At 32.7% G+C, this 12607-nt stretch overlaps 1 protein-coding gene across 1 annotated transcript in view; it reads left to right on the plus strand.

Annotated features, from left to right (window-relative positions):
• LOC124534763 (ankyrin repeat domain-containing protein 29-like) overlaps positions 1 to 11140 on the plus strand; it is a 65467-nt gene extending 54327 nt beyond the window's left edge. The window contains exons 9-12 of the mRNA XM_047110775.1: positions 3115 to 3249; positions 8704 to 8776; positions 9797 to 9898; positions 10115 to 11140. Coding sequence (XP_046966731.1) covers positions 3115 to 3249; positions 8704 to 8776; positions 9797 to 9819 — 231 coding nt within the window. The 3' untranslated portion in view covers positions 9820 to 9898; positions 10115 to 11140. The remainder of the gene's footprint in view (positions 1 to 3114; positions 3250 to 8703; positions 8777 to 9796; positions 9899 to 10114) is intronic.
• The last annotated feature ends 1467 nt before the right edge of the window (positions 11141 to 12607 follow it).

Below are 12607 nucleotides of genomic sequence, written 5' to 3' on the forward strand. Positions count from 1 at the left end.
GAAGTTTTCTCATCGTCGTGTACTAATTTTATAAATGATAATTAATTGATGAAGCGTTCTTTACCAAACGGAAATATTAACGTATTTGATATAAATAACTAAATAAAAATAAGCATTAGAAGCAACGATTATTTTAAAGCTAACTAACAAACCTATATTATATAGCTAGCTTATATGTACGTTTATTAGTGATTTATATAAAAACTCAAAGATTTTATAAAATGTGAAAAATAATGTGTACGATTAACACACACTTGCGCAAAATTAGGTATGCGTTTGTTTTTAAAGTATTTTCATTAAAAAAATCATTTTCTCATGGCCAGTGAGGACCAAACTTTTCAAATAAGTTATAAAGTCGTGTCAGACGTTGAAACGTTGAACTACGACTTCGTACAAAGTAAAGACGGTTAACGAGTTTCGTGTGAACGAACAGTTTCCTTATGAATTTCCAGCAAAGCATCATTATCCAAACTTGTAATAAGTTTAACCTACTCCTTTTACTGTAAATATCTAAAACTTATTTTATTGGGAAGTGTTTATAACTGCCGGAGGTATAAACTTTTCCCAATGAGTTAAGTTTAAAATAAATTTTAATGTGTTTTAAGCATAAGTATATGCGTGGTTACATCCACATTAAACGTTTCAGCTTAGATAATTGGCCGTAGCATGAACTTAAGTAGCCTAGAAAGTCACAAAGGGTTGTTTTAGAATTTGGAACTACACAGATTTAATCCGGTACCTTCGGTTAAAATCCACGTTTTCGATCCTCGGGGTCATCTTCGCTCTCAATACAAGATGTGTATTAATTAAGCAAAATCTAATGAAATAATAATTTATTACTATTTAACTCAAAATTTTGCTATTATTATATCTAGTTGTTTCCGATCGTCAATTTAACTCATAATTACCTACTTGGTAGCAGGTCTTCGTGCAAGCCTGTAGGTACCACCCACTAATTTATACTTACTTCCCGCATAAATGCTTTACAAGGTGAGTTAGTGTAACCACATGCACTAAGGTCATAATATCTTAGTTGCCACGTAGATTTCATAGTTGTCGTGTAGGGGTTGATTAATACTTCTCAAAGCGCTAATTTCTATGGACCATGAGATGTCCCGTTTTTAAGTTTACCTAACTATTTTTGATAATAAATAAGTTAAAGCCAAATAGTAATAATAGGTTGGGGAAAAAGTTTCTTCGTATTTTATATGAAAACTCAAAAAGATTTTTTTATAGTTTATTTACATTTGACTAAAGTATGTAGGTGCCAGTTTGTTCCATAACTTTTTGCCATCTTGTTGGTAGTGACATGATCCCATTGCTGTAAAAATTTTGGGGCTTCTGATCGAAAAACTGCGACAAGTGGTTTTGGCAGTCCTCTCGTGATGTTAACCTGACACTGCCTAAGGAATTCTGCAGAGACCGAAACAGATGAAAATCTGAAGGTGCAAGGTCAGGACTATACGGCGGATGCATTAATACCTCCCAGCCAAACTCTCGTAATTTTTGTTGAGTGGCTAAAGATGTGTGAGGTCTAGCGTTGTCATGGTGAAAAACCACACCCCTTCTGTTGATCAATTCTGGCCGCTTTCTCTCAATTTCTTGCTTCAATCTCATCAATTGTTCGCAATACAGTTCTGAATCGATGGTCCTGCCGGGCGGTAACAGCTCATAATGAATGATGCCCTTCCAATCCCACCATACACACAGCATTACCTTGTTGCGAGTTAACTTGACCGGCCTTTGACCACGACCTTTTTCGCACGTTCTTGTCGTATGTGATCCACTTTTCATCACCAGTTATCAGCTTCTTCAAAAATGGTTCGGTTTCATTACGTCGTAATAAAGAATCACAAATGAGTACACGGTTCATTAGGTTTCTTTCAGTGACTTTTTTGTGTATCCAGCTTTATTCAAATGAGTCAAACCCGTTTTGTGGTCAATTGCCAATTCTTCAGCTACATCGTAACTACTAATATGCCGATCTTGCTCCACTTTTTCAAAAATGGCATCAACTTTGTCCGTAACAGGGCGACCAGAGCGAGATGCATCTTTGATATCAAAATTTCCGGCTTGAAAACGCTTAAACCAAACTTGCGCTACTCTGACAGATACTGCATTAGGTCCATAAACATCACAATTTTTTTTCGCGGCTTGAGTTGCATTTTTACCTTTTTTATAGTAAAATTTTAAAATGTATCGAATTTCTTCTTTAGATTCACTCATTTTAACAACAACAAAAACAAATGAAAATCCCACAAATTACTAATTTGAATTTGGAAGTGCCTTCTTTAAAATTAAAACTTTTTAATTTTACCAAAACCAGCCAGATACAAATGGTATAGCCAAAGAGATTTTATTACAAGTTCATACATACTATATGCGAAAAGACTTTTTCCCCAACGTAATACTTATAATTCTTTTCTTTTAATTCTAACATAATATAGTGACGTCATAGTCCTCTGTCGCTAAAGACTAAAATGGATAATATTGTCGTCAGTGGCGTAACTAGGTGAGGAAGGGCCCCGGTGCATAGAAAAAGTATCGGACCCTCACCCCCTCTTTTCCATCCCTCTTTAACTAATAATTACCCTTTAAAATTATAGATACCAAATAAGAAATCTAGTGCGCAGTCGTGTTTTTCTAGCTTCAGAAGCTTAAGGTTTGGTTTAGAGGGCCCCTAAACTGCGGGGCCCTAGTACACTGCACCTCCTGCCCTACAATAGCTACACCACTGATTATTGTGTTGTATAATGTGTTTCTTTGTCTTGGCAAATAAAGAAATAATAATCAGTTAAAAGATTTATTAAAAGTTACCACTTAGAGATGTATTTTCACGAAGGCGCGCCCCACCACGCAATGTTATCCGTGACCATTGGACGAGTGACGCATGTCTTTACGTTTTGTCTTAGTGTGTGTGAGATCACTAAATAACAAATAAGATTATGTTCGATAATGCACGATAATTAAACTAAGAGGTACGCCATCGTGAGTGAACAGATCTATGCATAATTGTGTCAACACGCTCAACAAGTATTCGCTAACAAAATCAATGCCTCTCTGCTGTAAAAACTAAGGTATTATATATTGTTTCATATTATTCTTGCTTGCCAGTGGTCTCAATCGCCCTTGAGCGTAGCGGGAGGCGCAGCGGAGTCCCCTCCGGAGGGATTTAGACGAGCGGCCCGAGGTTCCTTCTCAGCTATACTGGATTTGTTGACAGCCACCACCAACCTCGATCATCATCAAGTAAGAATATTTTATATTTCGAATAAATTCAAAGTTTTCTTTATATATGTAAAATATATATGACATTGCAAAACTATTTATATTTTAGGTTCACGCACATTTTAACTAAGCTATGGGTTATTTCATACATAACTACTTTTTTTATAGAATAGATTTTTTTAACGCAATCACATTAACTCTTCAGCTACAGTAATAGAATAGATATGAATTAAAAACCAAAGTCACACCAATTCAAACATATTAAGCATCATTTGTGGCTTAAATTTTGACATACATTTTAGTATCCTTAAGAGCTCTTTCAATCAATTCTGGCATATGAATTTCCCTGCTGCTATTGTGTACATTTCCAAATGAGCTAATTAACGCGTTCAATTACGTGGATCAAACAAAAGTATGAGTACTGACCTAAAATACTATTGTTATTTCCAAATATTCAGATCAACTGAATTTAATATTTAACTAATCATAGTTTACATTATTTATCGTTCATATAATGATTATAAAAAAAATTAAAACAAAGAGGTTTCTATTTAGGTTAATGTACTTAGCGTTAGGATTATTGAAATGTTTTTTTTAATTTGCAACACTATTCCGGGTTTCTTACAATATACTACTACAATGAATATCCTGAAATAAATATAGTAAGTACTATTAGTTCTTAGTGGGAGGGCTTTGTGCAAGGTCGTATAGGTAGATACTTCCATCCATCATCATGACACATTCACTTGGCAAATACCAGAAATGTTTCGGACAGGTAACTTCGGATCTGGGTAAGAATTTCTACGGATATTTGATTAATATTTTACAGGTTTCAGAAAAGGTTACGAATACGAAAGTATTTCGAATTATTCGGTTGTTTCAGATGAACTGAAACAGTTACAAATATTGTATTATTTAGAACTTGTAAAAGAAAGAAATATAAGATATGAACTTGACTTTATTTCTTAGCCATTATTTAATATTGGGTCACCGATCATCGATAGTCCAGTACATTACATACATTTGGAAGGCAAATGAACCGACAAAAGCCATATTTTGGATGTTACCTACTTAGAATTCTAGAAAACGAAATTCTAGGGTCATTTAAATTGTCTGCATCCATCGCCGTTATTAAGATATCGAAGGAAAAGGCCAAACATTAGGGGATTTAAATCTCGTGACAGATGTAGCCGCTCGCATGACACAAATGGAATCGATGGAAGGCCCTGTATAATATACAATTTTTATCGATTTCTGTGACAGTATATATACGTTAGTTTCGGTTACGGTTTCTGAGCTCAATAACATCTCTGGTATATATTCTACCGTCAAGCAGCAATACTTATTATTGTTATATTTAAGGATTTATTGTTGTGTTTGAAGGCTGAAAAGGGTAACTACCTACTACAAGAACAAGGTTGGTTGCGCATTGGTTATAAAATAAATGGTGAAAATTTTGTGACGTGTTAATAGTATGGATAATAAATGCTTATCGTTCTTAGGACCTTTTAAAAAAAATTAATTGGTTTAACCCAACGACTTAGAACTCAGGCAGAGATGATGTTCAAAGATTGCTTATTTAAAAATGTAAAGGGTTTTTTCGTAAAATTTCTATTGAAGTTAAATTTGGGCTTCGTTTAATTATTTAAAATTAATTAGTAGCGATGGATTTTCCTTGAAACATTCTTTAGTAAAATACCTTAAATTATTAAAAAAATAATTCTACAATTAAATTTCTCAGACTGAAACTGTAATTCTATGACTTACGAATAAACATATTTAAAAGTAGCTGTCTGATTTCGTACGAGTTTGAATTTAACAAAGAAGTTTTTCTTTAGTTTCAGATGTTATTATAACTTATTCATTCTAAACTAGGCAGCTTTTGTAATAGTAAGTCGTTGGTGGGAGGCAACCACATAACGGCGTAATGGTGGTATTTGCAAGGATTGCCGCGATACCGGACAGTATTTGGACTTTGCAACATGCCTTTATTATTATCTTACATATTATACTAAAATTATTTAGGCTAAGCTAATCTTTATTACATTAACTATCTGAAAATTTCGTTAAAATCGGTAAAACCGTTCCAGAGAAAAGCCGGAACAAACAGACAGACAGAGAAATAAAAATTGTAAAAATGTTATTTTGGTATATGTACCGTGCATACATACATATAATATACATACATATGCATTTAGTAAAAAATGATTATTTAAATCTTACAAATACACACTCCCATTTTATTTGTACAAATACCATATGGAATCTATCCTTATACATGGTTCAATTATATCCAATTTCCTACACGAGCTCGAATGCCGGACAAACATCAAATGACGAGTTAACAGTATTTGTAAACGAGATTGAACAAATCTGTATCTCGTTTGCCGAATCGATGTCAATTGGTTTGTGTAATACATTGCACAGTGTCGTCGGAACATTCTCGGATAAAATCTGCTTTGAATTAATATTTAAGGAAAGTTTTGATTTCCATACTAAATAAATGATTAAATGTATCATATATATGAACTTTAGTTATGTACCAATATTTACTGTAACATTGAGTGTTTTGATAGAATCAGTGACTATTACTTACTACAACAACAACAACAACAACAGCCTGTAAATTTCCGAATTTTGGGTTAAGGCCTCCTCTCGCTTTAAAGAGAAGGTTCGGAACATATTCTACCACGCTGTTCCAATGTGGGTTGGTGCAATACAGATGTGGCAGAATTTCTATGAAATTAATAACGTGCAGGTGTCCTTACGATGTTTTCCTTCGCCTCTGAGCACAAGATATATTATAAACACAAATTAAGCACTTGAATATTCAGTGGTGCTTGCCAGACCAAGTTTCTGACAAAGTATTCATTTTTACATGAAAAATTAATAATATTTTTGATTTTGTCAACTAATAAATGAAATCATTCGTACAGCTTGTCCTTCACACATTGGCGATGTAAGGAATGGTTAATCCATAGGTACACATATCTCACCACTAATGCCTATGGACTGAGATGGCCACTTACGATAAGGTGGCCAAAAAAAAGTTATCACATTTTTATTATGATCAAGGTATTCGTATATAGATTTAAGTGTGTTTCATTAACATACCTTTATAATTGAATTCTTGGTACGGTACATTTAATTTTTAGCTATGATATAGTTAATTTTGGTCACTATTATGAATGGCTCGCGTTTGCACACGTCGGTCGGTCGGTCGGTCGATATTCTTGCTCCGTGTCCATGCCACGTCAATTTCCCTTCATCAGTATCAATTTCCCGTGCCTGTGAAAGCTTGGCATTATTGCATTTGTTACTTCGTTAAGCGATCGACGACTCAACCCTTCAGGGAATAAATTCAATAAATAATAGCGTAAACTAGTTAGTGAGGCTACTGAATTGCTTTTGACCTATTTTAACATTGAATGCAAGTTACTTGTTATTGAATTACCCACTACAATTTAGTTAAATGCATATCAACATAACCTGAACTACCTACCTACATATAATCGTTCGTGTTGGCCGTATAATAATAGGGTAAGGTTGCTTAAGTCGTAACCCTTAAGGAAATTAAGTACACTGTAATATTCACTGCGATTAAAATAAAACAAAATCTTCTATTTATACTTATAATTTATTTAATTGGCTTTTATTTATTAACCATCAAAACTTTAATTTCTTTAATGTAAATAAGTATTTAACGTTTTTTAAAAACATACCTTAGGTACGATTAAGGCTCCTAGTTGCTTTAATCGTACCACCTATTAAAAAGTGTAAAGAAAAACACTTACAAATCTACAAATAATTTAATTTGTGATCAATATTTTTGATTTGTTAGGTGTAAAGTTGAAACTAAAACAAAAAAAAAAATCTGTTAAAAACAATGTAATGCTTAATAAAAACATTATTGAACACAGATGTCACAAATAATTTTTATTTTGCATTCAACGTCAGCACATATATCATCTATCCAACCTCTACATTTTGTACATTATATCATGTTTTTTAAAGATCTTCCGTACATAGTCAACATAACCACGATTTTTTTTGTTTCTTCTTTTATTCTTTTGTTTTTCTTACATATTTCTCCTGTACTCTTTTTTTTCTTATTTCATTTATTCCATTTTCTGTTTTGGCTCTTTTTAAATCTAGTTTAGGTTTTCTTCTTTTTTATGCCTCACCATATTTATTATTTACTTGATAAATAAGAACTTAAGTTGTACAAAAATTATCTTAATACCCAAGTCATACCGGTACGACTAAAGACTGTCTGTGTTGACTTGTAAGTTTAAAACTATAACGCTGACATAACCTCAGAAAGTTCGACCGTTTCAATACGCCTAAACAATTTCCAAATAAGTGTTACAAATTAATGTAAATAATGAAAAAATGTCAATATCATAATTCTGTCACAAAAAGCTTACTAATGAGTCAAAAAATTTAATGAAAATTGTATAATAATCTTATTTTTTTAAGAATTTTTGCTTCACGAAGGTAGCCGGCTATCTATGTGTTTACGTTTGCTCACTTGACTGAAAAGTTAATATTGACAATACAAAATGGCGATATTCATAATGATCAGACGAGATATTGCCGGGGTACGACTTAGGCTGTGGTACAACTTAAGCAACCTTCCCCTACTTAAGTGGTGACCCGCCCCGGCTTCACTCGTGTGCAATACTGATACTAAACATACAACAGAAATTGTTTATTTACGCTATTACATTTAAAAATTCTAAAGTCTTTATTATAGTGTCCATGTATTCCTAAATGTATTATAGTGTACATGTATTACAAAATCCTTCATCTCGAATCAATCTGTCTAATAAAAAAAACCGCATCAAAATCGGTTGCGTAATTTTAAAGATAAGCATACATATGGACCTACATACACGGATACTAAGTAAAGACGATAATATTAACAAATGCATTTATAATATTATTTAAAATTGATAACACGAGTCGTTATTAACGCTAAATATTATTTTGTTGTATTTATTTCAGAGAAAAACCACGGATATTATAGTTTAATTATGCTCGTCTCTATATTCTTATGTTGCGTGGGTACACACACACAATTATTTGGCATTAATATCATGCATACAAACGATTAATTTACATCTCACTAGCCTCCACTTCTATATAATAATAATTATGCTTGATGCTCATCACAGTCCATTAAAAATGGCATATAGATACAAGCACCTCGTATCGCTACGCACCCGAAGAACGTTTGACAAAGTAGATTGACATAAAACCGTCATCTGAACGTTAGTAACTTTTAAGCTCCAACTTTGCTATTAAAGTACTTATTCATTAATTTTAGGTTACTTAACACCATAAGGAAACCTTAATTTATTAGACATTCTGACTTTACGCAGAGAAATAATTTTGATTTCATATCATACTTACAAGACAAAGGGTAAGTAATGTAATTTAAATTAAATAATCACCGGAGGAATGTATTTTCAGGAGCACTCTGACGGTTCAACGTCCCCTCGTCACGAAGATAAGTCCGGCGGCCATTCTCCTGCTGCTAATGAAGGTATTATTATTTTATACCTAAATTTTACGTATTTACTATCTACACGATTGAGTAAGTCTACCTAGTGAAATGTACTGGGCATTTTTTCATTCCTTTTATCGTTATGACAACTTGTTTCCGGTTGTGTAGCTAGGTGAGGAAGGGCCCCGGTGCATAGAAGAAGAATCGGGCCCTCACCCTCTCTTTAACTAATAATTAGCCTTTAAAATTATAGATACCAAATAAGAAACCTAATGCGCAGGATCATGTTTTTCTAGCCATAGATACTTAAGGTTTAGCTTAGAGGGCCCCCTGAACTCCGGGGCCTTGGTGCACTCCACCACCAGGCCCTACGATAAATACGCCACTGCTTATTTCTATTATTAACTTATATTTATTTCGTTTTCTTTCCCAGATAATAGCTATTCATGACTGGCAATATGCCACAAGCGTTAATAGACCATCAGTACACACTCTCGGGTTACCTAGCAGTGTTAAGTCGCAAAATCAATAGAAATGATCCCGGGGGCTATTCTCGTCCCCAATCATAGTACACTAAATCCTTAATTGGAGTGGAAATTATGAAGAGTTGTTTAGAATTCCTTAAAAACAATTATTACCTAAAAAACAGTGACTTCAAAGTTCAAATAAAAATAAGATTTTATTTCATATCTCAATATTATTCCATATTGATTTTTTTTGTACATGGAGTTATATCTTCGACGATTGAGAACCGACATCAAATGGGGACTCTTATTTTTAACCGCCTTCAAGAAGGAGGTTATATTAAATAGAATATGCCTCCAAGATGGTACCTTTCAAAATGTATATAATAATGTATCTTAAAATGCGAACTTAGTAAGAAATTCAGTTCTTTTTTCCTTAAAACGTAAGTGTCTCATTGAATGATTAGCTATTAGATTGTACCTATAGATATTAATCTAAATTGATTTCCTTCGCCTTGCACATTACTGTTACTAAACGTATATACTTACATATTCTATTTTGTGAAAAATAAAATAATGTGTTTACGGCATAAAGGAGAAGGCAACAGCGAGAGGTGATGGTCAGCGACCACTCTCCTTGATAGACTTGCGCAGCGAGGCTTCGCCGCAGACACACGCCTAGCTCTACCGCCTACAGGTATTACCTATTAAATGTTCAGTACCTACTCGTCATAATTATAGTCCTGTACTTAATTTTACTTAATAAGGTAAACCTCATGTCCCAGATGTCCTAGCGGTAAATACGTATGAGTGTGTTGTGTTATGAGAGATACGAAACTAAAACCTTATTATAACAATAAAAAACAAGCAATTAAATCAAATAATCTGTTTTTATAAATTCAAATCAAAACAGGCTGTGCGAGATACCGCGAGCTTTGCTACCGTGCGTCGCAGGCGCACGCGACTCCAGATCGAGCGCCGCAGCCGTGCGACTGCGTCAATTGCTCGCGAAGACGCTCCGTAGACACCTGACCAGCAGACGTTTCCGATTCCAAGCGACCAATACCCACCGCCACCATCTTGCGAAGATCTTACAAATTTTAATCCAAAGCTTCAAATAATTACTGATAAATGTCATTAATTTTACTTCTTTTATTCAGAGAATATAGAATATATACTTCTCGATTTCACGACATGTTACAATTTACTATTCTATTATGTAACTGTAAACATATTGCGATTTTAAATTGTACCACGATTCAAAGCCAAAATTTAAAATTACTTGCTTTTCAAATAGAACATACCTACTCATTTGAGTTCTGGTTGATCAAATTCTGTACCAGATCTTCATCGTAATTCCCGTTGGTTTCGGATTATTAATTTCTCCCAGTCTCTTTACGAATCTCTTTTACAATATATACACGTTGTAGGAAATGTCGTGAAATAAGTACCTGTACTTCAAATTGAAATATTTTAGTAAATTGGTTTAAAATTTTATCATAACTCGTATATATTTTTTTTATTACTCAGGGTTCCATAAGTGTACTAATTAGTGGTGTATGTCAGGGCGGTTGGAGCACATTTTTATGGATCTTGTTCTTCAGGCAACAAAGTATATTAACTGAATAACAACACAATACTAATAACTAGGATCTGGCCCAACAAACCGTGTCATATCATCATTAAAAAATAGCTATTAATTATATCCTCACTTCAAATTTGCAGTCACTTTTATGAAATCATTCCTTTACTTAACACGACGCTATATAAAATCACATAATCAATAGAACGTGTGTTGATATATTCTGGTCACACCGTTGGGTTAAAGCGAGGTTTTGTGTTCGAATAATGTATTTTTTGTAGGAGCAAATGGAGTTTGATACGCAAACACATACACAGCGAATACGAGAATGGAAGAATAAAATCTTACTTATAACTGTTGTTTTTAAACAACAGTTATAAGTAAGATTTTATTCTTATTAATCTAAATTATTTATAATTTTTATATTATTTCAAATGTGATCCGCTACTTATGAATTAGAATTCACAATATCAATGAATAGAAGTAGAATAAAAAATTATGTAGGACTTTCATACACAAACCACTAAATTCAATTTTTGAGCAGCACAATCTTTCTGCCAAAAGCACCATCTCCATGATTTTATAATCTGAATATTATAATTAATCAATATCTGTTAGTTTTTCGAGTGTATGTTCCTATGACTAGCTAAAATAACTGTCATTTTTTTATATGGTAATGTTTCGAGTTAAATGAAGTTGACAATTTTAATGACATTTCAAATTCGCAATTTTAACCTCTGAAAGCGGGACGCAGTCGATATTTCTCTATTGGTTTAAATCAATTTTGAATAAAATTCCATATGAAATTTATTAAATAAAAAAATACGTACCTACCTAGTTACCTACGGTAAAATGAAATTTTGCGACTGTCAATTGACATCTCAAGTCCTTAACTTTCTCTAAATTACAGCAGTTGATGTTTTATAATGAAATTGATTAAAAAGAAAAAGATTCTTAAATATGAATTCTGCACATTCTGCAATTCAGATTATATATAAATAAAAAAAGAAATAAAGCCAATTTATAAGCTATTTCTTTCGACGAGCAATTATGAATTCCAAACTAACTTGTTGTATTTTTTAATAAAGTATACTTTGCGAAAACTTTATAAATTGTCCTACATGTTTGGTCTGAAACAATCATGAAAACGTGCTTATTATGTCCTTGTGCCTTACCAGAAATTATTAAATAGTACTCCCTATTATATAACTTATAGATATACAGTTTAATGATATTCACAAGTCATATACTTTTAGGAGCAATAAAAAAAAATAGAATTTATGCATCGCGATGACCAGCATGAACGTATAAGAATAGAAATTTTAGTTATTTTGTCTCGCACTGTTTATCTGTCCATTGATATTAATGGTAATTGAATTAAATATTAATGTAGCGAAGTCTTAAGCATAAAGAAATAAGTTAAAAGTTAACTTTACACAATTTATTATATTAAATGTCTACATAATGATTTCCCGTAAATTCTAAAATTATCCCAAAAAACATTAAAAGTAAAAAACTTAGGCGTAGGAGAATTACCTATTAGTTATAGATGGCTCAATGTAATGTCTATTGGTCCAGATATGCAACAATATTTTATCTGTGTAAATATTTAAGACCTCTTAATTTAAGACGTAAAATAAGATTTAATCTAGAATAATTTCTAACTCTTGTCGTATATTTGTTTATGTCTAGGTGTTTAAAATTTTAACCGATGTTAATATAATATTAAAATGTACAAACTATTCTATTATACAATACAACGCTATAGCTAAAATATAATTTATTACATTGATTATTCTCTGATCTACTTTTTCATTGTACTTA

The sequence above is a fragment of the Vanessa cardui genome, chromosome 13 (assembly GCF_905220365.1).
Source record: "Vanessa cardui chromosome 13, ilVanCard2.1, whole genome shotgun sequence".
NCBI lineage: Eukaryota > Metazoa > Arthropoda > Insecta > Lepidoptera > Nymphalidae > Vanessa > Vanessa cardui.